This window comes from Alternaria metachromatica, assembly GCF_023757995.1.
Source record: "Alternaria metachromatica strain BMP 0045 chromosome Unknown scaffold_1, whole genome shotgun sequence".
Lineage (NCBI taxonomy): Eukaryota > Fungi > Ascomycota > Dothideomycetes > Pleosporales > Pleosporaceae > Alternaria > Alternaria metachromatica.
Window position 1 is genome coordinate 334,930 of NW_026055492.1, and position 25,761 is coordinate 360,690.

Here is a 25,761-nt window from a genome sequence, read left to right on the forward strand (position 1 = left end):
AACATGTGGTGTTGTTGTTCTCTGTGGACAAGAAACGAGAGTGCAAGTGGGGCCCAGCCACGTGAAAGAATGCAGCATGTGAGTTTCAACAAAAGTGCGTTCAGTTCATTACATCAAAGAATAGTGAATGCGAGGGCAGCCACAGGCGGGTAACGCGGCTTTATTCTATATACACAAACCCTAATCCCTCTGATAAATACCCGCTATCCAACAAGCTCTCAATAGCGCAAGACCCCATGCCATGCCAATACTATCCCATACAACATTTAGCTTACTACCCATGACCTCCTTCCACCCGATGGCCACCTCAATCATGGCAATGTCAGCGCTCTCGGCCAGCATCAGCATCTCGACGTCGAAGATCCAGCCTTCCGAGTGCATGTAGGGGACAATATAGGGAAGTGCTGGTCGTGAGAACAACTTGAAGCCGCACTGCGTGTCCTTGATGCGTGCGGTGGCCGGAGGCGTCATGATGCGAAGGAGGATGTGGAACGAGTGCATCAAGAAGTTGCGGAGTTTGGAGCGCTGAACAACGGCTTCGCTGCCGACGAGATGAGCTCGAGAGCCGATGGCAACACCGCGCCCATGCTTGTCCTCGATGCTCTGGCAGCCTTCAACGAGAGCCCCTAGGTCCGAGAATCGACTCGCGCCATCTGCGTCGGCGAAGACAATGTACTGGCCTCGAACATGTCGCATGCCGTGCGTGACTGCGCCGCCTTTGCCTCTGTTCTCTTCGAGCGTGACGACGCGAATACTGCCGTGTGGGATGTGTGTTGAGTGCGCGGCCTTGGCGTCGCCGTTCTTCGACCACGGCCCTGGCTTCGACTTGGGGTGTTGGGCGAGTTGGTGCTCCTTTGCAAACTCCAGCGCTTTGTCGACGGTGCCGTCAGTGCTTCCATCGCTAACAACGAGTATCTCCCATCCTCTCTGGCTCTTTTCACCCTTGCCGCCAGCATGCGCATCACCGTATTGGTTCTCCAGGTAGTCGACAGCCTCCTCTAACATGCCTTCCAGCCGCTCCTCCTCGTTGTATGCGGGGACCACGACGCTCATGAAGAGCTCCGGTTCTTCGATGGGCATTTGTGGCGGTATGACGACTTTACTTCCCGGCTCCTTCGCGGCTTGTTTCTTGGCGGCTTCCTTCTCTGCTGCCCATTTGTCCAGCCAGCACGGAAGTTCTTTTGGGTCGCTTCGTGCACCGTCGGGTAGTATCGTCGTGTATTGTTTCTCGGAACGCCGTGGCAGTCGCGGAGTGGGCGCGAGGAGGTTCAATGCTATATAAAGCTGTCACTCATGGTCATTAGTCGCGTGCACGTTGTCATGTAGGCGCTTGTGTCCGTACCCAAAAGCCCATGGCGCATAGCAGAAAGCTCAAGCCTACGAGAAGCACCCATGTTGGGGGCATTTCAATAGCATGCTTCGGGTGCGACTCGAAGCCGTAGCCTGCGCCCAATCTCTGAGTATCGAAAGCGCGGTTCTCTTTCGACATGGCGGTTGCGGGGCCCTGACGAGGGCTTGTCCAGTGATGGTGCTACCGGAATGCTGTTGACATTGAGTCGGGATCGCGACCGCTGAGACCGGAACTGGCGGCGGATGGAAAGGTGTGCAATACAAAAAGGGAGACGCTGTAGTGGTCGCGCGATGGCCAATTGGCACGGGAAGATGCAACGTGGAAGCTGACGTACCTGACGGCCCGAGGTTCGTTAGTCAGCCTCGTTCTGCTGCGGCGCCCACCACCACAGCTTCTCCGCGTTGTCTTGTACTCCCTAGGCAGCTACTGCAGATATTTCACGCAAAAAACACCTAGATCTGTTGCCTCCAATTTCGCAAAGTCGTGTTGGCTGCTCCCTGGGCCGATGAGCTCAGAAGATGGCTCCCATCAGCGCTGAGTTTGGCAGAGTGGCACACACTGAAGTCTCGACGTACCCTTTCATACGGCGGCACCAGCAACGCACATATTGGTCGATAGCAAGCCGTGGGCAAAGGTCTCACGATGCGAGGTGCAATATGCGCTAGAACAAGTGTTCAACGTTACGTTTACATAAAGTATACAGATATGCAGCCTAACGACAACCCGGCGGTTTCAAAATGCCAATCCAAACACCATCGCTGTCTGTACATATGCGTGCGCGAAAAATGGATATTGCTGTCCAGAAAATCTAAGGATCCGAAAGAAGTGCGACTGAAGCGCCAGCATGAAGAGAAGCAAGCTATGCTTCTTGTTCATCTGATCGTGTAACGCGTTTGTCCTCTCCGTCTGTATATACTGTAACGTGTCAGAATCAGCCTGGTATGTAGGTGTGGTTGAGCACTCACCATGTGGACGAATGAACCAACTGCACAGGAACGCAGTCCCGAAAGTCGCTGCAAGACATACGAAAACGGTTTGTCTGTACGCGCCGACAGTGGCACTGTAGATACCGTTGAAGATGGTGGGCCCCATCACACGTGCAACAGCATGAAGTAAGCCCGTGGCACCTAACAGTTGACCGACCTGATCTTGCGGCACATGTTTGGTCAATGCAGCGCCAAGAGTGGGCGAACCGATACCGCCAATGGCAGCAATAGCGCCAGAGAGTGCGAAGAGCTCGCCTTTGCGGACAAGGGCATATCCGAGGAAGCCAGCCATGTCGAAGAAGATGGCTGCACGGATAATGGAAAGGTCGAATAGGTCAGAACCTGAACTGCGCATGCGGGCAGCCCCATTCTTCCCGCGGAAGATGCGGGTCAGAATCGGCAGAATGACTAGAAGAGCAAAAACACGCGAGCTGTTCACGATAGTGGTAAAGCGGCCGCTTTCTAGCTCATGCCAATCAAATTGGCGGCGCGTGTAGACGAGGACAACGCTCATGGCACCCATTGCGACACCAAACATGATGGTATCGGTAGCGGCCAACAGAAGCAGGTTCCAGCGCAAAGCCGACGAGGTGCCAGTCCCAGTCGGCCAGAGAATCTTCAGCGGGCCAAACAGGTTGATAGAGCGTAGCTGGTTGATGAAGTCGCCGGCGGGACCCTGTCGTTCCACTTCCTCTCTGCGCTTCTCACGTGCGGCTTCCTGGCGTGCTTTGCTGAGCGATTCGGGGACAAGGAAGGCAAGGAATGCAATGAAGATCAAGTGGGCACCAAGGGCCATGTAGAAGATGAGCAAAACGGCTTCGGTCTTGCCAACGTACTTCTGGCGCGCATTGATGATGTAGCCTGCCAGCGCGGGTCCGATGGCGATGCCGCCAAACAAGCAAGCGTGGAAGTAGGAAAAGGCGACGTTCCGCTTCTGTGGTGCAACGCAGTCGGAGGCATACGAGTGGGCACATGCCATGCCGACGATGAAGGATCCCGATACGCCCTCCAAGCAGTAGCCAACGAGTATCCAGTTGACGTGCACCGTGTCGGGGAATTTGGCGGCCAGGATTGTGAGGACCTCGCCAAAGAGGGCGCCGCAGGTGTTGGCTATCATGAACTTCTTGCGCCCGTACCGATCCGAGAGGGCGCCAATCTTTGGGCTGATGATGGCGGAGAGTATGCCGGAGCACAAGCTGGCGTACAGGAGGAAGAGGGAGGAGCGCGAGGACACGGCGTCGTTCTGGCATCGGTCCTGGCCCGGGTCCATGGGAGAGGATATGGGGTCGGTCTCGAGGGTCGCGTAGTACTCCTCGCAGACGAGGTCCATGATCAGGTTGATCTTGGGCACGATGATGCCGCCAAACGCGATGGTGAAGAGCAGGAAGGGAGGCAGGAGCCAGAATATCTGCTGCCGTCAGTCGATGCGCCCTCGACGCGAGGGGCTGCGGGGGCGTACCGAAGGGCGCTTCCACCAGGGAAGGCCGCGAAAGTCGGCATCGCCAGCCCATTGCTCGTGCCCGCTGGCAGCCGGCGAGGCACCCAGCAGCGGCGCGTCCTCGTCGTCGCTGTCGGGGCCCGGTGTCTTGGGCGTCTTGGAGCCATGGGCGCGCGCCCTCAGCTGCTGCTCGATGTCGGTGTCCTCGACGAAGGCGGCGTCGGTGTTGGAGGCCATGGCGAGGGCTGTGTGTGGTTGAGCTGGCGTCGTCGTGGGCGTCGAGATCCGGGGTTGCGTAGCGTCGTGTCTGGGCTAGGGGGCCGCGCGCATGGCTACAAGTCGACGGCCAGGCTAACGAGCGCGACTGTAATCATCTTCGGCGTCGGGTGCAAGCGCGGACGGCAGCTTACCAACAACAGAGTGCTCGCGTCATGACGTTGCGATAGTGAATTATCACATCCCACCCATCGGCCTCTCGGGTGCACTGAGCCTCCGCCGCAGCTAGCGCTTCCCTTTCGTTGGCCACAGCCGGACACTTGTTGCGTCTTGCATCATCTGTGCAGCACGGTAGCTTTCATTTCTCGCTTGATTTATCCCGCCACATCTCAATGACGCCCTGCAAGTCCTGCAGCCTCGTTGGTCGAACAAGGTAGTTATCTACACCCGAAGCATACGCAGCATTGCGGTCTTTTTCGCTCACCAGCCCGGTGAGTGCGCATATGTACGTCCTCTTACACCCTGACCGCGCTTCCGTCTTCCGTATCTCCCTCGCAACCTCGAAGCCCGAGACCTCGGGCATAGAGAGGTCGAGGAAAATGAGATCGAAAGGTTGCGGAGCCGTGTCGTCGCTGGACCCGTTGGCGTTCTTGAAGGCATCGATGGCCTCTTGGCCACCGCCGACAGGTGTTGCACCTGCCTTGCTACACTTTTTTGCATACATGGCAAGTACCTTGAGGTTTACAGCGTTATCGTCTACCAGCAGCAGCCTAGGCTCTGCCACAGCTGCCTCTGGTGATGTACAGACTGCCACGTCTTTTGCTTGCTCAGTATGCGCTTGTACGTCTCGGTGGTCGGGTTGGGCTCCATTAGACCTTGCTGCCATGTTCATCTCTGGAGTGACCGCTGGGCTGGCGGCTGGCATTGCCAGTGGCTGCCCACCGCTTTCCTCGCCGTCTAATTGGGGGCTCCTCTCGAGTTCTAACCGGGACAGCAATGCTGTTGGCGCAGCACGACATTCGTCGGTTGCGTCTCCGCGTAATTGGCTGCGGCTCCCTTCTACTGGCTGTTGCTGATCATAAATTTTCGCGACTGATTCCTGGTCGGAGTTGTGGCGAAGCTCATAGGGGGGGACTTGGCTAGGATACAAGTGCGCCAGCGCATCCTGGATTTTTGAACTAGTCACCGCACCCGCAATTGTCGCGACACCCTTCAAAGGCGTTGAGTACTGACTGGGAGCGGTCTGTACATCAGGGCAGAGACGGATGCGCTCGTAGTCGTCAGATGCGCCACCGCAAGCCCGCAGTGCACTGTCTTCGTCCTCCTCCAAAACAACAAGCAAGCGCCACGGCGAGGCTCTGCTTGCACTTTCCCAAGGAATGACCCGAATGTGGAACCACCGGCTTAGACTCTTCGCAAGGGAGCCCAACAATAAATCAGTACAGCGCTGGTCTCGTAAAGAGTCTCCTGATCTCCAGCGCGTCGGTGTAAAGAGGCTCATGTCAAGCTGGTGTAGCTCAGCAGTACCAGCCTGCAAATCTGAGCTCTCTGATGCCTCTTCTGGAGCCTCATAAAGTGCCTGACTCGATGGGAGTGTGACAGTGAATGTAGAGCCTTCTTTCTTGTTTGACTCAATCTGCACATCACCGCCTAGCATAGTGACTGTTTGCTTGACAATGGAAAGTCCAAGGCCAGTACCTTCTGCAATGGGATCCTCCTGAGAAAATGGGTCAAAGATTGAATGGCGGATGAAGCCGGAAGAGATGCCTTTACCGCCGTCTGTACAAGATATTTTGGTAGTAGCGTCCGTGAGATCCAGTGAAACTCGAATGCAGTTTGTCGGTTCTCCAAACTTCAAGGCATTATTCTCTCTTACGTCAGTACGGCTCATGCATGCGCTTTTTGTATCTGTACAACTTACTATAAGATTTGTCAAGATCGCCCGAAAGCTAGCGGCGGCTACCAGACGGCACGACCGATTGGCATTCGTGTCGAAAGTTATGATGGGATGATAGACAAGACCTTTATTCCATGAGCTCTGACCGGACTTGGACCGCCTCCACCAGTTTACTTACCATGCATCGAAGAATCAGGCTGGACAGCCTTTTTGACGCGATACCTGTGTACTTCACTGTGAATGATGTCCTCGCAGGTATCCATCAGCTTTACAGTATCCTTGTCTTGCGAGGAAGCTGCCGAATGATGAGGTGCAAGACTTGACGAACGGAGAAGCCCATCGTTCGATGAGTCTGATCTTGGTAGAGGTGCACTTTGCGACCCGGAACTGATGTTACTGAAATATAGAACGCGCTCAATAGTATCGAGCAATGACAAGCCACTGTATCTTGCCGTCTCCAGCAGGTCGCGTTGGTGTGCGTTGTGTGGTGTGTCCGCTAAAAGCTCAAGGCTTGATAGTATGCCATGAAGAGGTGTCCGCATTTCATGTGAGATCGATCCGAGAAAGTCTGATTTAATCTTGTCTATAGCTTGCGCTTCGAGACGCCGCACTTGCGTCATTATCGTGGTGCAGAATGCTGAAATGGAAGCAAGATCCGTCGAGCCGAGATAGACTCTTGACTGATTCTCGGCGAACCCGAGGACCGCACCGATATTACGTTCGTGAAACGCATCCCACAGTGGCATCAAGACGATCTGCTCTGCCCGCAGGAAGGTTTTCGAAAGCTCCTTGAGTATGAGGGTATCTTCAACTAAAGCGACGTCGTCTGCGCTCGTAGCAACAACGATGTCGCTAGTGTCATTGAGTAATTGGAACACAGCCCCATGTGGAAATAATTCAAGCAATCTGCTTGTCAGACTGTGGCTTAGTTCTTGAGGCCTGTGCGCTTTTGGTCCGAGATGCTCGGCTAGCACGTTGGAGCCGTTCCAGATGGGGTTCTTGTTGCTTGAGGAGCCCAACTCTTGGATGCGAACTCCGTCAAATTCGAAAGTATCGTAGAGCAATGTAGCTGAAAGATGGTACAGCTGCAGAGCTGCAGCGGGATAGAGGTTTGACACCAGAACTTCATGTTCAGTATGGCCGCCTGATGAAAGATTCTTGTGAGCAGGCTGAGCCGCCAGTCCTGCGCTCGTACCCATCTTGAGTAGAGAAGCCACACCTTGGTTAAACTTGAGCACACGCTTACCCTCCAGTGCTTCTACTGCTTGTTCCAGATGACGAATAATGTGTGACGCTGTCTCAAACAAGTACGAGCGGTGGGCGTCCGAGAGCCCACCGTGCGACGGCGTTGAGCTGAACGTGAACACAGTGCCAATGTTTGGTCCTCCATAGGGGTTCAAAGGAACACCAGCATAATGTCTGAACTTGGCAATATCACCCTGAACAAATGGGAGATGTTTGGTTCTCTCCAATTCAGCCATATCAAGCTCTTCGTAGAGTGCCATGCTCCCGCCTGGCTCATTCTGCCGCGTGATGGTACGCTCGCACAGACCACCGTGATGAGTTACCGACTCGCATCCGTACCATCGCGTTGAGTCTTCTGTGCCAATTAGACACTGCTAGAATTTGACGTATGTCCGCGATGCTGTTGATTCCACTCACCCAAGGTGACCTTGGCTTCATCTGCGTTGGCCCGACTGGCCCCCGAGATGAAGTATTGCGTGTGGTCGTCTAGCAAGCTGACCATGGCCAGATCAGCGCCCGTTTGATGGATGACGCAACGGAGCAACGCAGCAAGCGCGCCGTCTGGTTCATTCTTGACGTATCTGCCGTGTGGCTCCAATGGCCTGCTCGTGAGGCCAGCGTCCGAACCACGCACGTATTTGACGACAGATGGCAGCACCTGGCAGAAGCGTCGGACTTCCCATACTCGCGCGCGATCGCCGATAGTCGCTCGTTGCTGCTCGGTGAGTTCTGATAATGACATGGCTTGCGATGGCTTTTGTGGTTGTCGATGGTGCCCTCCACGCTGGTCGCACCGCCCACGGAGAACCCTGCAGACCGGCGGGGAAGTACCTAGGTACTTTGGCGCCTCGCCGGATACCTGTGCGGCCGCGATGTCGTCTCACAGGCTCCGAGTGTCAATATGGTGTACAGGATATATGTTGGTTTCCATCTGCCTCATCCAAGAATATATGCGCCATGTGCAGGCGCCTTTGTAATGTCCAAAGCTCTGTTCCGTGGAGTTTTCAAGCCCGAACTTGAAAGTTCGCCTCCTGGGGTCCATTTGTCGCACGCCGATGATGTCATTGGAATCGCACCACCGTTTCCGCGGCATTGCTGCGCTGTGCGACTCTCCACGAACCAATATCACGCCATGTGCTCGAGTTTCCAGGCTGTACACCAATACTTCCGTTCCAACATTCCTCTTATATGCATCTCCTAATTCACTGATAAGTTTTGGCCTTCGGCTAGTGAGTTCTTGGACCTAGGTACTTTCTGCCAAAGACCCTGCAAGACTCCAATCGCAACCAACGTTGCAAGCGACAAGAGACCAGAGATGGAATTTGGCGATGCGTGACCGACCTCAAGACAACTATGATGCTCTGGTAGCATCGGTCGCAGCAAGAGGTCCTGCATATGCAGGAACTCAGGCGACGTGGAGCTTACTTCCTGTAAAACCATCGCGTGTCAACTTCGTCAGAAGCCATAGGGGGCCTACTGTTCTCTGAGGGTTATAGCACAAAAGTCTTAACCCCGAGGTCGTCTGAGAAAGCTTCCAAGGTTAGCTCCAGTTTCACGTCGAAGTGTCTGAACTTTAGGTCTGTTCCGGCCCCTTTCTCAGATACCTAAGCGCCTTCCGGTGAACACCACCTGCCTGGTAAGTCCCTTCCTGCGCATGGAGGCGTCGAAATAAGGACTGTAGTGTCGTCCGTCGTTATCACTCACCTTTAACACTGCATACCAGTCTGATCTCAGCCTTCAGCCCGGTAAGCATCAGTCAGATGTCACTCGGTTGGGCATTGTTGCCTGCAACTGATCGGTGATCTTTCCGGCAAACAGTGGGCCTGATATGTTCTTCAGCCGTCTGTAGCCATGCTCGCGCCGCCTTTTATATGCTTCTTTCTGCGTTTCGGGGTTTGCTCCGAAAGACCGTGCGTAACCGAAGGCAACACTGACTTGCTTCATCCCGGTCAAAGTCAGCGGGTGAAATATCTCGGCAGCTCAGATCCATCTTAGATGACGACATGAAGGTCATCCATAGTTCATGCGGGATGAGGGTCTTATCACAAGGCGACCTCGGGACATATGTGATGATGACCTGGCTTGCCTCAATGCGAACCACTGCTTCTGCATAGTGAGGCGAGTTCTGAGTTGAGGTTATGGCTTGGCTACCTAGATAGGTGCGCACTTTACAGACACCGAAGTCCTTCAGCCTTGCCATGTATACACCACTCGTTCTAGCCCCCAACGCTAGTGCTTACAACTTGTGTCAAAGACCTCTGGTTTCGCCATCGCTACGACGTCGCCTTCTCGTTTTAATTTAGTCCATGGGTATTTCCTGGTAAATCAGTCAGAAGCAACCTTCAGAGGTTGGAGATCCAGGTGATATTGCAGGTTGGGGCTGCCTAGGTGTGCACTACCGTGGGGTCCGTCATCAGACTGTATCCGGAGAGCTAATATAGACCAGAGGAACTGCGACGTCTTATCAACATCTTTATACACGATGTTGCCCCAAAGTCGATTCCAAGCGGCCCACTCCCTCGTGCCTCGGGTTCATTGATCAGCGATACGCTATTCTACCCATCAAGAAGTCCGCGCCTGAGGTCGTGCGAGGTTGCGTGTGATCAAACCAAGCTTACTTTGTGACTGTACCATCTTTCGATTACCTGCTTCTTGAATCAAGGTAGGGTACGGCATACTGCACATCGCGGACTAGCATCGGGTGCAGCCGACCAATGTAGTGCGCTACAAGCCGGTGGTAGCAGGTTATGGTAGGGTATCTACACTTTGTCCTTCACTGGGCTTGAGGGCTGACATGCAGGGCACAGAATGCAAGGTGTATCGACCCGCAGGCACATAATCTAGTCCGTAAGTATTGCGAACTGATTGGGAGCCTTCCAGCGAGTAACAGAAACAACGACATATGCGACCTCTGGACCTTGTGAGAACAAGGCTCCATCGCGGGGTGGGGCTATAGTCTTTGAGGCACCTAGATAATCGATCCGCACTCGTAATTAGTAGGCATCGGCTTCTAACCCCGTATACTGTCTTTGACATGTCTCCACAGTATTCTTGGACACTCAAATGGGATTGGCAAATTTAAGTGGATTGATGTTCCCGGGTTACTCTATGAGAAACGGCGTCGCAAGGGCTATTGCTTGAGGGATACACAGGTGTGAGAACGTGGCCCTGATTCAGCCCTCTTCCCGTCTTCGACTCATTTCTGGGTCAGCCTTGTTCCAGTTGCCCTTCTAGAACTGCTCATTGGCCTTTGATAGACTCTTGATACACTTGGACTGCCCATTTCGTCATCTCATGCATCGCAGTCGACGGCTGAAAAATAGTCTTTCAATGAACAAGAGGCCTCAATGGCTCACAAATTATGTCATGATATGGGTTGCTACTTGGTAGGCTCCGGTAAACACAGATATAAGCGGTATGGGTATGAGGCACGCGGTGTGAATAATTCGCCGAACTCTCTCTTACCAAAACTGCGTTATTAATAAGAAAGACTCTTGTTTATAACGCTCTTTTAACACAACAACAAAAGAAGAAGAGAAGCTAGATAACCAGAAAAATAGAGCTTATAATTCTCTATATTTATTGTACTAAGAAGATTTTGAACAAAGGTATGTGTAGAGAGATATAAGGCTACAAAAAGAGTAAGTTGGCTGAGTCCGGTGAATTATTAACACCGCGTGTGAGGGTTGTTGGGCCGCGGGACTGCCGTAGGCAGATTACCCCGCCTTGCGTACCATGTCCGAGGATGGCCCAGTTCTCTGGGTTCTGTATGACTGTTGCCCTACGCTGGGAGCAATGTAGCCGCTCCATCACTATCACATAACACGCCTCTGCTATGTTGAAACGGCCGTGGCTGGGACTTCTCCTGTTGATACCAGCTGCATAGCTGTTCACCTAGTTCATCATCGATTAGTACGTACAGAGATGGCACACTTAGCGTAGAAACGCGTCAAATTTAATCATATGTAGTTGCTAGACTCGGTGTTGCGTGCACGAGAAAAGGTTCCAGTAATCCGGGGTGATCAGGGCGCATAATTGAACACCAGAAACGATGAAACATCCCTGTGATCGGCCTGCTCGTGCAGTTTCCCCTCATCAAACCGTACCACTCCCTTTGAAAGCTATAATGAATGCGCGTATACACTTACTGGAACGAAGCCCAGAAGGCATTGTGCTTGTCAGGCAACAGACTGTGTGCAACACCATGATTTTCAACTGGTTGCACATATAGGCTTTTCTTTCGCATGCTGACTATGCGCAGATGGAGCGGCCATCGAGATACCTATTCAGTCCTCATTCGAGGGTAGTCTTGCACCCCACAATCAGCAGATCTTTAGTGTATAGCACACTATGCTGAGTAGTCCCTTCAAGACGCTTCGCGTGTCGATACACGACATGATTTAGTCCAGAGAAAACGCCATGCTTTCTGTAACGGCCATGTTCAGACGACAGCGCAGGAGCAACTACGCCTGATCTGGTGTAGCACATACCGCTTAGTTTACGACAGCCAGCGGCAATGCCGGAGCTGACTTGGTGATGATGGCTTGTGATCAAAGTTCCCTGACCATAATTGGTTTTCCGTTGCGAGATGATGACCATGCTGGTTCGTGCTCTATTTGACCTAGGTACGGTCAGCTAACATGCGTATGGGTAGAGGATATGAGCGTTTCAGGTCGCTATCACGGTTTGCCCGATTGCATACACCTAGATCAACAGCTCATAGCACAATGATAGTGCGCTTGATTGGTTGAGAGTCTTGTGCGCAGTGCTTCTTAATATTACGGAACGACTTCAACAATGGTCGCTGTGGAAGTCGCGTCTACCTACAATTGGATTATTCCCTGAGCGATGCCTGACCGGACCAGGAAGGACTTGTTGTTCTGCCGCACCAGCTGGCGAAGACCCAAGGCAAAGATATTGTTGTTGGTGATAATGGGATTGGTTACTTGACCAATCGCATGTCTTGATTTGTTTGGGCCCTGGTGAATACAGGTGACGAAAAGGACGTAATGGCATTGTATCTTTCGACCAAAAGGGCAAGCATTGAGGCGCACCGGTCTTTGGGAATATGAAGATTAGGACGCGTGTTAGCAGCCTTCTCTAAGCGCTTGCCAGCAATGCCTCGTGCCTCGTGCCTCGTGTTTCGTGAGAGGGCGCAATGAGCGCTGTGTGCCTTCGGGCCAATACCGAAAGCGTGGCCACCGTTCATTGGTATCCAAGCTAATACCACGTAGGTAATCGGGGACCCGGCACATAATGGCCACGCATCGGTTGTGGAAGCAGTATCGTCCCGTGCAAGCGTTTGTAGCGCCCACGATGATCGAGTCGTCGTCCAAGCGGACTGTCGGAAATTAGTACTGATACAACATACTCGGCGTACATGTGACACCTTGCGCAGGCAAACAGATGACACTCCCTGTTCGTCGGCAGATCTGCTATGTACAAGTCAACACCCTGCATTCTGGTGGGACCAAGGACGTAGGCCTCGAAAATTCCATCCCGCTTCGTAAAATCTGAGCAAATCAGTCCTCGTGTACGTTATCTGGCTTCGGCTTACGATGACTGTCGCAAGGTCTTTTGCGGGGATAGTTGGCTTCAGATTTGAAGCGTGAGGATGTCGCAGACGCGTCAGTATTGACTTCGCGGCTGTGTTGTGGCTAGGGGAACTCTCGACGATGAGCTGAAATAAGCAAGCTGTATTCGCACAGAGGAATGAAGCCACCCGACCAACGCATGGGCTTCAGCCGCATGTATGGTCTCTGTGAGCCTCGCAGGTATTGCCTTCCACGAGATGGAGGACTACACGGTACATGCACGCAGATACGCCGGAACATGTAGTTAACCGGTGTGAGGCAGAGTCGGAAAACACTATGGTCTACGTTGCAAGACTTGCCTTGCCGTATGTGAGGAGCGCTGGCACCCACGGCATTCGATGGATGAACTTTTGATGATAAGCGACAGTGTCTAGGTATTCATTGGATGGATGGTGTATGTATGCATGGGCATGCTGTTCCGGGTTGCTTTCATGATGTGGAACGCTAACCTCGATGGAGCAGACGAGAATGTGGGGCTCATGTGGCCCCCATCATGGTGATGGCGAAAGCAAGCAGCAGAGCCGCAGACGGAACGAGCATAAGTAGGCAACGACCGCCCACCAAACCGAGCAGGAGGTTTCTTACAAGTAGGCGACGTGTTGATACCAAAGTCGACGACGCCCTTTGAGGCAGGTATAACGGTGGCGTGCAGGAAATCATGTCCGGTGCCCAGGGACGTTTGCCTTCTTTTGCCTTGTTGCCTAGTAGGCGAACCACAGCAGAGCCGCATCTTATATTGTGTTAATGCCCACCCTGGGGGACACTCCCAAGATTCAATCTCAGTCTTCGAGTTGGAGATCTTACGTCAAACAGCTCCTTTCTTCTATTTCTGCGTTCTGTTGTACGCGAGGTTGCTGTCCCTGTCGTCCCGGACGTCGCATCTAGCCAAACCGGAGGCCTCGCACTACCTCGTCAACGTACGCAGTCCGACCCCTTGAACTTGAGCGCAGAGCATCGGACGCGTATGCGACAGTGTACAAGCTTGCCGGATCTTATTGGAGACTGCGTAGTCCAGGTCATCAGGATACAGTCCACGCTGAGGCTGGGTGTGCGCGCACGAGTGGGTATGTGCGCTCCAAAACTTCATCCAATCAGATCACATCGCTCCCCACGCCAAATACGGAGATCGGAATACGAACGCGAATCCTACACCTGAAACATTCAGCCGCATTATGGACACCGGTGAACTCGTCCAGACCAAATTCGCGCAGGCGCTGAAAACTCAGAGTCCAATCATCAGGGCCCACGCGTGCCCTTACCCCGGTCATGAGGGACGCGTCTTTCCGAGTGCCGACCAGCTGTATGACCACGGCAAGATAGACCATCGCGACGAGTTTGAAGGCTTGTCTCCGCGACAGGCAAGAGAGAAGTTTCGACAGCTAAGCCTGAAATTCAAGTGAGTACAGGCCAAGCTGCTGTACAGGCATTTGCTAGATCAGCGTTTAATATGGTTAGCAGATCTGATCACTCGGCAGCCGCAACTGTTGGAGACCGGTCAGCGCCTGATATCGCGGCTCTTACTATAGATTCTGGAAAGGCTTCCAGGCAGAACTCACCGCCCTCTGGAAGGAAACGACCGGCAGAACATGACTTCACCAGCCCCAGAGGGAAGGGTCCGTCTCACGTGGAAGTGGCTGGTTCCGAGTTCTCTAGGCAAATTCCACAAACTGTTGTTTCGGAAAGGACACGGTCGAGACCACAGGATGCACGCCTTTTTGATCCTAAACAAAACGCCAAGTCTATCTCGTCTCCATACCAGACGACACCCGAGCCCTCCAGCGAGTGGTCAGCCGAAGCTACGAAGAGCAGTCACTTACAATCACCGCAAACTCAGTCCCCTGCTCATACACAGCAACGAACTACTCCTAAGCCCCAACAATCTCAACGCCAACCAGGTCTTATAGAACTTCAACGCTATGATCCCCGATACCCTGGTTTACTATTGCAGCCTGATAGTCGACCCATCTCGCAAGAGCAACTTGCGTCGGAAGTGAAATCTATTTACGCAGGATTAACCATGGTGGAGACCAAGTGTATACATGTGGATCGCGCACAAGCCGCAGCTGCGCAAGATGGTGATACCAAACTTGCGTCGGATCATTGGCAAGCTTTGATCGCTCTTCACCGGACGCTATTACATGAGCATCATGACTTTTTCTTAGCTAGTCAGCATCCCTCTGCATCGCCGGCTCTCCGACGTCTTGCCGCCAAATACTCGATGCCTGCACGCATGTGGAAACATGGTATCCATTCCTTCTTGGAGTTACTTCGGCGGCGTCTTCCTGACAGTATAGATTATATGCTGGCATTCATCTATTTGGCGTATCAGATGATGGCTTTGTTGTACGAAACCGTTCCAGCTTTCGAGGATACATGGATCGAGTGCCTCGGAGACCTTGGCCGATATCGGATGGCGATTGAGGACGAAGATGTCCGGGACCGTGAGACTTGGGCAGGCGTCGCGCGCTCTTGGTACACCAAGGCTGCCGATAAGAATCCTACTGTGGGTCGTCTATATCACCACCTCGCTATCTTGGCACGACCAAATGCTCTCCAGCAAATGTACTACTACTCTAGGTCTCTGACCTGTGTCAAACCATTCCAGAGCGCGCGAGAGTCAATCTTGACTCTACTGGATCCTATTCTTGGTCGTGCAGGCGCACCTCTCACACATGCCTTAGCGATCGACACCAACTTCATCAAAGCACACGGGCTGCAATTCGAGGAGTCTTGTGTGGACACGGCTCAGGGGCAGAAGCATCAGCATACAACTGAGTTCATGGACGCGAAGGCGGACTTCATCGGAAACCTGGACAATCACATTGGTCGTGTGACAGCAAAATGGAAGGAGCAGGGTGTATACATCGCGGTTACCAATATTGCCGGCTGGTTTGAATACGGGAAAAACGACAATCTTCTTCGCCAGATTTTGCTGCTTCCGATCTGGGGGAGAGCAGAAGATCCTCAAAAGGCGACCGAAGACAAGATTCGGAGTGCATCTCCGGCTGACCAACAGAATCCAATGAAGCCTTTAATTGCCTCGAGCAAGCCCGAAGATATTGAGCAGGATATTAAGAAGGCAATGGACAAGTTCAAAGTCCTTCAGACCTTCATCAACGCAAAATCGATCACGAGGGAGACGTTCGCTCTCGTACTCCGCCGCATCGGCGACAAGAACGTGCTTCCTCACGTACACATTATGCTCGCTTTTCTTTCTAGCTTTGCTTCCAGTACATACGTTTCCGATCTCATTGAGGACGCGCCTTGGGCCGAACTCGTTGCTTTCCTTAATACGTTGGTCAAGACGGAGAACCAGATCCAGAGTCATTCACAAAGCCATACGCCCAACATCGATACAATACTGGCTTCCGGTGTATTTCCTGGGGAGGGCGAGAGGGGCGACGAGCTGCCTTTGCCTGAGGATTATCTTGTGCGAGGCTTGATCTGGGCAGACGATTACTTTCCCATCAAGTGGTTTGAGAGAGAGCATGACGAAGAGGAGCGATATTTGGAGTTGGCGAGTACAGTCAAACATCGCATGGAGAGGGTCTTGAGACTGGGCTATGCAATCGCAAAGGCAAGTACATGTTCTGCTACTTCACCTTCTTTTCTCTAACTTTGCCCTAGCATCAAGAGTGGATCACATACGCTAAGGACTCTCATACATTTTCTGTCCGAACCCAATGACGCCGGGCGCCCCAAATCGGTTTTGTGCCTACGCTTGATTCTATGCAATAGACGGTACATGTCTTTTGGTCACCCAGAGTGAGTCTGATGCTTTTTCTACACCACACCATTCCATGCGTAATTGTGAAGGATCGGACGTGCGCAATATATGGGCGCATTATCTTTTCGAGATTGCATGCGTATGTCCAAGTGTTCGGGGAAAGAGAGAATCATAAACCCAGAAAGAGATATTCGGTGCAATAGCTCTTGATTATTGTTATACGCTCATTATCTGGTAAATCATCGCTCGGTGCAGCACTGGTAGGATACAGCCAAAGGAAGTGCCAAAGCTGGGCCATGATCGTTTGCAAGCAACATAAGTGAAACACACAAATTTTATACGTTCTTCTATTATCTTGTTCGTGATTTTGTAAGGGTGACAAGTGCGCCACGCCCCAAGGATTTTCTAACAAAACTCCATGTTTGCCGGGTGACCCTGAGCTCTTTGGCAGATCTGCATCGGTAATGCCTGCCTCTCACTCCGCTCTGGATATAGAACAACTTCATCAGAACGTCGCCTGTAAGGTAGACGTCGTACAGGCCAGGCACACTACCCCACCCTCTCACTCCGCTCTGGATATAGAACCAACTTCATCAGAACGTCGCCTGTAAGGTAGACGTCGTACAGGCCAGGCACACTACCCCACCCAAGGTCGATGTCGTCTCTGGAGCCCGGGTTTCCGGGCTAAAAGTGTACAACTTCGTAGCTAGTAGTATCACCCTTCCGACTAATTTCATACTTCCCGTACTTGTGTCTTTTTTTTAGGCGTAAAGGTGCCCATGACGGAGGTTTTCAGCGTTGTACCAGTGTTTCTAAGGACGGGACATGGCAAGCGAAAACAAGGTCCCTCATTGGTTCTGTACATGTCTCGAGTGAATCGCGGTTATGTGCTCAGGTTGGAGTGATTGCGAGATCTCATAGGTAGGGATGCTGAGACAGTCTTATTTCCGTGCTTTTGAGAGGGTGGCATCACGCCCTGCATTTGCGGCCGGTTGTATGCAGCTTATGCATACGCATGGTATTTGATGGCGCAGTGACGATGGAAAGGTGCAGGTGATGGAAGTTGCGATGCGTTGGGAGGTGTTGAGTCGGAGAGAATCGGGATGTGCTGAGATTGGCGTTGGCGGACGGTAACGGCTTAGCGCCAAAGCGGATCCCCGAGCTGGCGGGAGCTGAGCAACTTTTCGAATCAACACCCTCTGAACCTCACGGCATACCCACGGCATACCCACGCCTCCCCCTCGGCTGCTTCCCCCACACCTCACAATGCTGTCCAGGACAATCAGGCGGAGCATTGCGTCGCCCTTCCGCCGCAATGCCGTGGCCCCAGCGGCGCGACCCGCCTTCAGGTTCGTGACGACGGATGCGGCCTCATCGCACACGGACCCGGCCAATGTGCCATCGGTAAGAGGACACGCAGGGAGCCAGCTGTGTGGCTGTGGAGCAAGCAATGGACCGTTGACTGTGTGCAGGAGGACGACAAGCCGTTCGAGATCCGCCTCTCCGACGAGGCCTTTGAGACGTACGAGCTCGACCCGCCGCCGTACACAATGAACGTCACCAAGAAGGAGCTCAAGAAGATGTACTACGACATGGTCGCCGTACGGTAGGAACACCCGCCATGCCGGGATGCGAACACGATCAGCGTCTAACAGGCAACAGACGCATGGAAATGGCCGCCGACAGGCTCTACAAGGAGAAGAAGATTCGGGGTTTCTGCCATCTGTCCACCGGCCAAGAAGCCGTCGCCGTCGGTATCGAACACGCCATCGAGCGCGCCGACCATCTCATCACCGCCTACCGCTGCCACGGCTTCGCTCTGATGCGCGGCGCATCTGTCAAGTCCATTATCGGTGAACTCCTCGGCAGGAGGGAGGGCATCGCGTACGGAAAGGGTGGCTCTATGCACATGTTTGCCCCCGGCTTCTACGGTGGTAACGGTATCGTCGGTGCCCAGGTCCCCGTCGGCGCTGGTATTGCCTTTGCCTGCCAGTACGAGAACAAGAAGAACGTCACCCTGGCTCTGTACGGAGACGGTGCTTCCAACCAGGGCCAGGTCTTTGAGGCATTCAACATGGCCAAGCTCTGGAACTTGCCCGTCATCTTTGGCTGCGAGAGTGCGTACAAACACCACGTGGACATGCGCCGGATTTACTAACACCCCGCAGACAACAAGTACGGTATGGGAACCGCCGCTAACCGCTCATCTGCCCTCACCGACTACTACAAGCGTGGACAGTACATCCCTGGTCTGAAGATCAACGGTATGGATGTCCTCGCCGTCAAGGCCGCTGTCAAGTACGGAAAGGAGTATGCCGCCGCGGGCAAGGGTCCCCTTGTCTACGAGTACGTCACCTACCGTTACGGAGGACACTCCATGTCTGACCCTGGAACCACATACCGAGTAAGTCACACCGCTCTACAACATCATAAAGCATGTACTGACGAACAATCAAAGACTCGTGAGGAGATCCAGCGCATGCGCAGCACCAATGACCCCATTGCCGGCCTCAAGCAGAAGCTCCTCGACTGGGGCGTTACTTCTGAGGAGGAGCTCAAGTCGATTGACAAGCAAGCACGTTCTGAGGTCGACGAGGAGGTTGCTATTGCGGAGAAGATGGCTGTCCCCGAGGCTACTGGCAAGGTACTATACGAGGACATCTACGTCCGTGGTTCGGAGCCTGAGTTCCTGAGGGGACGCATCCCAGAAGAGAACTTCTACTACACTGAACACGACATGGGTGGTGAGAAGAAGCCTGTTGCCAGGACAGCATAAAGCTCTTCGGCTTTTCACGGGGTCATGATTGGAGACACGGTTAGGTGATGAGAGGGATCTGTAATTCTAGGATTTAGAGGCTTCTACATGCGTGTAACAGCTAGGGAGCGCGGTCTTGCATTGAATGACATTTCTTAGAATCCCACTCAGTTTTGCTCTGTGGGGTGCACGAAGAGTGACGTTGACTTCGAGATGTGAGTTTTGAAAAAGGATAGATCATTCGCTTTTGTCCAAAGATGCTACTAGCGCCTCCGTGCGCCGGATCCCCGCAGAGAATGCAGTGGTGACGAGAACAATACTTCACGTGCTGAAGATGCAGTTTGCATAATATCTGGCATAGCGGGAGTAATAGTACATCTTCGTTGGCTATATATCTATACATATCAAACTCCAACAACCAAGACACGGTCTATGCTGTGGGAGGGTCAATGTGTTGTGTCTGACCAGCGAAGAACTCCTTTTGTGCCAAGCACCTCTCGCTTGTGCACTTTGGACACCTGAGAATCATCTGTGGGCTGCAAGCCTGCCCGCTCTGCAAATGTGCCTTGGCGATGTTCGCGAGCGCTTCGATGAAGACGGGACTGTCGTTCAAGCTGTCGACACGTTTGACACCCTCGTGGCCTTCCGCATCCTCGCCAATGACCTCCTTGTCGAGTTCGTATAGTGTCTCGATATGGTCGCTGGTGAAGGCAATGGGTACGAGGAGCATGTCTGTGTGGCCCTTCTTCATGTACTCCTTGACAGTGTCGGAGGTTTGTGCTCCGAGCCAAGGTTGAGGGCCGACCTGTGACTGCCACACGAGACGATACCTGTACTTCATCTGGAGGCGTTGCATAACGGCGTATACGGTCGCTGCCACTTCAGACGGGTACGGGTCGCCGCGGTTGACAACGGTCATGGGGAGACTGTGTGCGGAGAAGAGAATGACAACGCCGTCTCGTCTCTCGACTGGGTACTCGGCCAGCTTCTTCTCGATGTGTTGGGCAAAGGCTTCAACCAGACCTGGGTGCGCCGGCCAGCGGTCAATCACACTCCACTTGATGGCGCCTTCGGGCTCCACCTCTTGACCAGTCTCTCCGTTTGCACGCTTGCCTTCCAGTCTTGTCCTCCATTTCCAGAGCTCGTTGAGAGAGGAGCCGGTGGTCGAGCAGGAGTATTGGGGGTACTGTGTGAAGGCTACGGCACGGCCGCCCTTTCCTCCTCCAAAGCCGTCTGCTAGCAATTGCTTGTAGGTATCTTCGGTGAGGGGATTTGCGTAGCGGAACGCGACATAGGGCTTGTGGGGAGCAGTTTCAGGTGAGGTCTTGTCGAGGATCTTGCACATCTCCGCGGCTTGGTATTCCGACCATTTCCTGATGGGCGATCCGCCACCGATCTCCGCATACTGCTTCTGAATTTTTGGTGTTCGTCTCCGCGCAATGTAGGGGCCAATATAGTTTTGGAGGGGTCCGAGGGGAATCAAGTCCTTGTCGGCCTACACTCCGTAAGCTGAGAATCGATGATGCGCTTGGACCGATTACGTACAAACAACATGCTCAGGAAGCCATGCACTTCATCCGTTGTTGACGGCCCGCCCATGTTCATGAAGACCATGGCAGTCGGCCCCTTTGAGCCGGGCGTCATCTGCGTAGGGGCGACTGTCGCGTTGCCTCTCCTCCATTGTGCACTGTACGACGAGATGATGGATGTGGCGGGTGTGGTGGACGTTGCACGCTTTGCAGCGCGGGAACAGGATACGCGGAGAGCCATTGCGAGGTGTGTGACGAGAAAGAGGGTGTCTTCCCGCAGTGATGTGTCGAGGAGAAGATGCCGAGGCCAGAACAACAGCGTGAATAATGCTCGGAAGCGCAAGTCGGAGAAAGCTCTGGCCAATGGCAGCAGTCTTGTTGGCCGTTGATGACGATCGTGGCTGGCGATCGGACGCTAGGGCTTGCCCCACAGCAGCCTCGCAGACACGTGCCGACGTGTTGGAGCTAGTGCGCGCGTTCCGCTCTGCTGCCTAGGCCACTGTCCCGCGTTGCACCGGCCTGTGCTTGACAGCCTGCTGCGGCCCCAATGCCACAGGTGCCATCGCCCAGCTGAGCTGCACTTCGACAATACAGCAAGTAAACCTCACTCGAGCTGAACGCGACGGGCATCATGGCGGCTCCACAGGACAATCGACCACGTGAAGAAGAAGACGAAGAGGAGGAGATTGACGACTCTGTACGCTCCCGTTCCAGCTTTGGCATTGGCAAGCGTCACTGACAGCATGTAGAGCTACAAGACTATCAAAGACGCTGTTCTCTTCGCAATCGACGTCAGTCCTACCATGCTTGAGCAACCGCCCAAGTCGGAAGACAAGAAAGCCGAGCGCGACTCCCCCACGTCTGCTGCATTGAAATGCGCCTACCAGCTGATGCAGCAGCGCATCATCTCAAACCCAAACGACATGATGGGCATACTGCTTTTCGGTACCGAGAAGACGGACTTGAAGGACGGTGACAACACGTTTCAAAACTGCTACCTCCTTGCAGACCTTGACGTCCCGTCCGCTCAGGACGTCAAGAGGCTCAGAGATATGGTCGAGAACGAAGACGAGGCCGAAGAGATATTGAAGCCTGCCAGGGACGGTGCCAGCATAGCAACGGTACTGTTCTGTGCAAACCAGATCTTCACTACAAAGGCGCCCAACTTCTCGTCAAGACGCCTGTTCGTGGTGACGGACAACGACTATCCGATCAAAGTCAAGGCAGACAAGGACACGGCAGTCACCCGAGCACGTGATTTGTATGACCTCGGCTGCACCATTGACCTGTTCCCCATCTCACAGCCAGATCATACCTTTGACCGATCGCGCTTCTTCGATGATCTTGTATATCCCACATCACCATCCGATCCCGAAGCCCCCGTTACTCTACCGTCGACCACCAAAGTTGCGAAGAGCGGCGAAGGCATTTCGCTCCTCAAGCAGCTCATATCCTCCATCAATTCCAAAGCCACACCCCGTCGCGCTCTGTTCTCGCTGCCCATGGAGCTCGGTCCTGATCTTCGCATCGGGGTGAAAGGATATATTCTCATCAAGCGCCAGGAACATGTCAAGTCGTGCTACGTTTGGGTTGGAGGTGAAAAGCCACAGATAGCGACTTCGTCAACACAACAACTGGCAGGCGATTCGGCGCGGGCCATGGAAAAGACGGAGATGCGCAAGGCGTACAAGTTTGGCGGCGATGCAATCACCTTTACGCCCGAAGAGATTACACAGATAAGACAATGTTTTGGGGAGCCTGTGATCCGGATCATTGGCTTCAAGCCTCTCTCCAGCGTCCCACTATGGGCCAACACGAACAAATCAACATTCATCTACCCTTCCGACGCAGACTACATTGGCTCCACTCGTGTCTTCTCGGCTTTACAGCAAAAGCTACTCAAGTCCCAAAAGATGGGCTTGGTATGGTTCATTCCACGTCGCAACGCTGCACCTACACTTGCCGCTCTTATACCCGGTGAAGAGAGGCTCAATGAGGAAGGCGACCAGTTGACACCACCGGGCCTTTGGCTCGTACCCCTGCCTTTCGCGGACGACATCCGCCAATTCCCAACGCCACCAGAGCAGCCCCTCAAAACCACGGATGCGCTGACAGACAAGATGCGCCTCATCATTGAGCAATTGCAACTGCCCAAAGGTGTCTACGACCCATCCAAGTATCCCAATCCAGACCTGCAATGGTTCTACCGCATCTTACAAGCGCTAGCCCTGGAAGAAGAACTCCCACTCCAGCCTGATGACAAAACAATTCCTCGCTACAAACAAATCGACAAGCGCTGTGGCGAGTACATTGAAGACTACGGCAGAGAATTCCAAGCAGCATACGAGCAGCAACATAAGTCTGCACTTGCTCACCGCGCTAAACTCACGGCAAAGAAACGCCCTGGCGGCGGCGCAGACAGTGACGACAAGCCAGTGCCCAAAAGGGTAAAAAAAGAGTCAAAAGTCAAAGCCGAAAGTGGAGACGAGGAAGAAGCAATGACTGACCAGCAAATGGCCGACCTGAATAATGGTGGAAAGATTAGCAAGCAAACGGTAGCCGTACTGAAGCAGTGGCTTGGCGCAAGGGGTCAGAGTACTGGGGGTAAGAAGGCTGAGCTTTTGGAGAGGGTGCAGGAATATCTCGACGGCAAGGGTTTATGAGGCCTTCTAATCGAAGGATGTGTGATGATCAAGCGAGGCGTTTCGGTGTCATGCTTCGCTCGCGTTGTCCCGCCAATCGAGTTCAGACTGAATTGCACGGATATGATACAGCAATCTTCACAGACTTGTACCACGGGTATGCAATCTCTGCATGTGTGAAATCTTGTGTTCTTCTCATGATGTCATTGGGGAAATTCTTCATGACGCGCATGTTATGCATAAGAAGGGGGTCGAAAGCGAATCCCAACCTTGCCCATGGCCATGGAGCTTAATAGCCTTCTAGCAATCACGCTGTAGCTCAACCCTCCCCACCACTCGCGTTCTCATCCTCCGAATCCTCCTCGTATTTTTGTTGCGTGGATTTGTCTTCGCGCTTCCTCTTGGTGGCTTCGATACCACCAGAGGTCAGGTAAAGGAACTGTGGGTCCTTGTAATTATCCAGATGTGTGAAGAAGGTGTTGAATCTAGAGCTTGTTAGCGTTCCTGTCCGGTGTCGTGAAATCCAGAAAGGAACTCACTGGTTGCCTTCTGCCTCTTCGCGGAAGATGCGCTGGTAAATCTCCTTCTCCTTGAAGTCTTCAATCTTGTCGTTGTACTTGTCAAAGTCAATCGTCTCGCGTCCGTGTTGCTTAGCAGACTTTGCGTTGTACGAGTCGAACACCGGCCTCTCGAGTAATAAGCCCAGGCCGGGGGCCTTGGGTATCCGGACAACTTCGTTACCGAAACTCTTGTCCATGATTTCAGGATCGGTACCGCATCGTACTGTCAGGGCGGCCATGCCAACCATTTTGCGGATCTGGTGCATCATGAAGCTCTGGCCGTGTACCTTTAAGCTCAACCATTCTGTATCGTTGATAATGATGGGCTTGGGTGCGACTTTGAAGCTCTTGATGTAGCGCTGGGCGGACTTGTCATTGTACTTCTTGTGCACGGTGTAGTTGTGGTAGCGGTGGGTTCCAAGGTACTTGTCAAGTGCGGCTTGTACACGCGCTTGTCGCTCGGGAGATATGCGATATGCTTTCTTGACGTCCAGGTATGCCTTCTTCAGAGTTTTGATGGCTTCCTCGAGGACCGGTTGGTTGACTACGCCTTCAGGAAGGGGACGAGAACCGTCAGTGGAGCTGTCGAGAGTGATGCTGGGTTCATTTTGTTGTATCGTGTCGATGACTTGCTTGACCTCGTCTGGTGGGTTTCCGCTTGCGTCGAGCCCACCTTCGTCTGGCTTTGCAGTTTGCTCCGCCGCTTCGACGTCCGTAGGCTTCTCTTGCTTGGTCTGATGATCAATCGATGCATCGACTATACGATCTTGTCCAGGCGGTGCATCGATCGCTTCAACGTTGTAAAGCGCTTCTTGTACGAGGGATCGTATCGAATCGTCTAGCGAGTCCAGAATGGGCTTGATGTGCTTCTCTTCCGTCTCGGGCCAGAAGTCGGCTACCTCAGCCTGTCGCTCACGATATCCCTCCACATCGTTCTCCGCCTCCGCAAACTCCTCCAATTTTTTCCCTAGGTAGCTCGAAGGATGCGGCGGGAGGAACGAGTGGGTCGGGATCAAGTATTCGTACCACCGTGAGTCGCACGCCTGGTAACAGCTGAAGGAGCCAATGGTTCGCTGGATGCCCCACACCCTGATCTGCTCGGGGAGATGGCTGTTGATCTTGTGCACGATATCTTCCTCTTCGATGATCAACTTCAACGACACAATGTTGCCTGCTGCATGGACACCCTTGTCGGTACGCGCGCAACGAACGAGGGAGGATTTCTTGGGGTCGGATGCGTTTGCCTTGGATATGGCGCCAGCGGCGACAAAAGCGTTGAAGAGGTCTCCTTCAATGGTCTTTTGCTTGTAGTCGATCTGCATGCCCTTGTAGCCGGTACCTGAGTAGCCGATCATAACTGCAACTTTGCGCTTCGGCCTGCGCTCTTCTGCCTCGACTTCCTCTGCAGGGAACGCCGCAGGCAGGGCGGGCCGGTCCTCGCCCTTTTCCTCTTGCTCCTTATACTTGGCTTGTTGTTCGGCATTGCGGTCCCGTCGGTCTAGTTGGGTAGAGCTTGCTTAGTTAGAGACGGGCGCGGAGCAGATGGGCAACGGCTCACTGATGTTCCTTACGCCCCATATTTCTTTTCTTATTCGGACGGCTTCCATGCTGGTGCCGTCCACCACCTCCCCGCGAAGCATTTCTGCGGTCTTTGTCGGCCCATTTGCGCTTCTTGTCGCGTTGGTCGCGGCTCGACGAATCATGGTCGCGGCGGGGTCCCTCGTTGTCCGACATGGCCGCTGAAGACGAGTGAGCAGCTTTGTCCGGTAGAGCAAGCTGCGGGTCATAGGTAAGTTGGTGTGGAAGTTTCAGCGAAGTGAT

At 53.4% G+C, this 25,761-nt stretch overlaps 8 protein-coding genes across 8 annotated transcripts; 3 read left to right on the forward strand and 5 right to left on the reverse strand.

Annotated features, from left to right (window-relative positions):
• Window positions 1-180: 180 nt before the first annotated feature.
• On the reverse strand, window positions 181-1,489 carry J4E83_000108 (uncharacterized protein; the record flags this gene model as incomplete). The annotated part of the gene is made up of 2 exons (XM_049327072.1): window positions 181-1,284; window positions 1,343-1,489. The coding sequence occupies 2 exons, from the start codon at window positions 1,487-1,489 to the stop codon at window positions 181-183; spliced, it is 1,251 nt and encodes a 416-aa protein (XP_049193217.1).
• A 721-nt stretch (window positions 1,490-2,210) lies between these two features.
• On the reverse strand, window positions 2,211-4,012 carry J4E83_000109 (uncharacterized protein; the record flags this gene model as incomplete). Its single annotated transcript, XM_049327073.1, has 3 exons — window positions 2,211-2,266; window positions 2,317-3,745; window positions 3,797-4,012. The coding sequence occupies 3 exons, from the start codon at window positions 4,010-4,012 to the stop codon at window positions 2,211-2,213; spliced, it is 1,701 nt and encodes a 566-aa protein (XP_049193218.1).
• A 337-nt stretch (window positions 4,013-4,349) lies between these two features.
• J4E83_000110 (uncharacterized protein) lies at window positions 4,350-7,875 on the reverse strand (the record flags this gene model as incomplete). The annotated part of the gene is made up of 3 exons (XM_049327074.1): window positions 4,350-5,770; window positions 6,067-7,488; window positions 7,551-7,875. 3 exons carry the CDS (start codon window positions 7,873-7,875, stop codon window positions 4,350-4,352), a joined length of 3,168 nt encoding a protein of 1,055 aa, XP_049193219.1.
• Window positions 7,876-15,287: 7,412 nt separating this feature from the next.
• J4E83_000111 (uncharacterized protein) lies at window positions 15,288-16,343 on the forward strand (the record flags this gene model as incomplete). Its single annotated transcript, XM_049327075.1, has 1 exon — window positions 15,288-16,343. The coding sequence occupies one exon, from the start codon at window positions 15,288-15,290 to the stop codon at window positions 16,341-16,343; it is 1,056 nt and encodes a 351-aa protein (XP_049193220.1).
• A 1,377-nt stretch (window positions 16,344-17,720) lies between these two features.
• On the forward strand, window positions 17,721-19,230 carry PDA1 (alpha subunit of pyruvate dehydrogenase; the record flags this gene model as incomplete). Its single annotated transcript, XM_049327076.1, has 5 exons — window positions 17,721-17,858; window positions 17,927-18,060; window positions 18,117-18,571; window positions 18,623-18,858; window positions 18,913-19,230. 5 exons carry the CDS (start codon window positions 17,721-17,723, stop codon window positions 19,228-19,230), a joined length of 1,281 nt encoding a protein of 426 aa, XP_049193221.1.
• A 409-nt stretch (window positions 19,231-19,639) lies between these two features.
• Window positions 19,640-20,979, reverse strand: J4E83_000113 (uncharacterized protein; the record flags this gene model as incomplete). Its single annotated transcript, XM_049327077.1, has 2 exons — window positions 19,640-20,704; window positions 20,755-20,979. The coding sequence occupies 2 exons, from the start codon at window positions 20,977-20,979 to the stop codon at window positions 19,640-19,642; spliced, it is 1,290 nt and encodes a 429-aa protein (XP_049193222.1).
• Window positions 20,980-21,369: 390 nt separating this feature from the next.
• KU70 (ATP-dependent DNA helicase II subunit 1) lies at window positions 21,370-23,401 on the forward strand (the record flags this gene model as incomplete). The annotated part of the gene is made up of 2 exons (XM_049327078.1): window positions 21,370-21,435; window positions 21,488-23,401. 2 exons carry the CDS (start codon window positions 21,370-21,372, stop codon window positions 23,399-23,401), a joined length of 1,980 nt encoding a protein of 659 aa, XP_049193223.1.
• A 298-nt stretch (window positions 23,402-23,699) lies between these two features.
• Window positions 23,700-25,674, reverse strand: J4E83_000115 (uncharacterized protein; the record flags this gene model as incomplete). Its single annotated transcript, XM_049327079.1, has 3 exons — window positions 23,700-23,865; window positions 23,920-25,452; window positions 25,499-25,674. The coding sequence occupies 3 exons, from the start codon at window positions 25,672-25,674 to the stop codon at window positions 23,700-23,702; spliced, it is 1,875 nt and encodes a 624-aa protein (XP_049193224.1).
• Window positions 25,675-25,761: the final 87 nt, after the last annotated feature.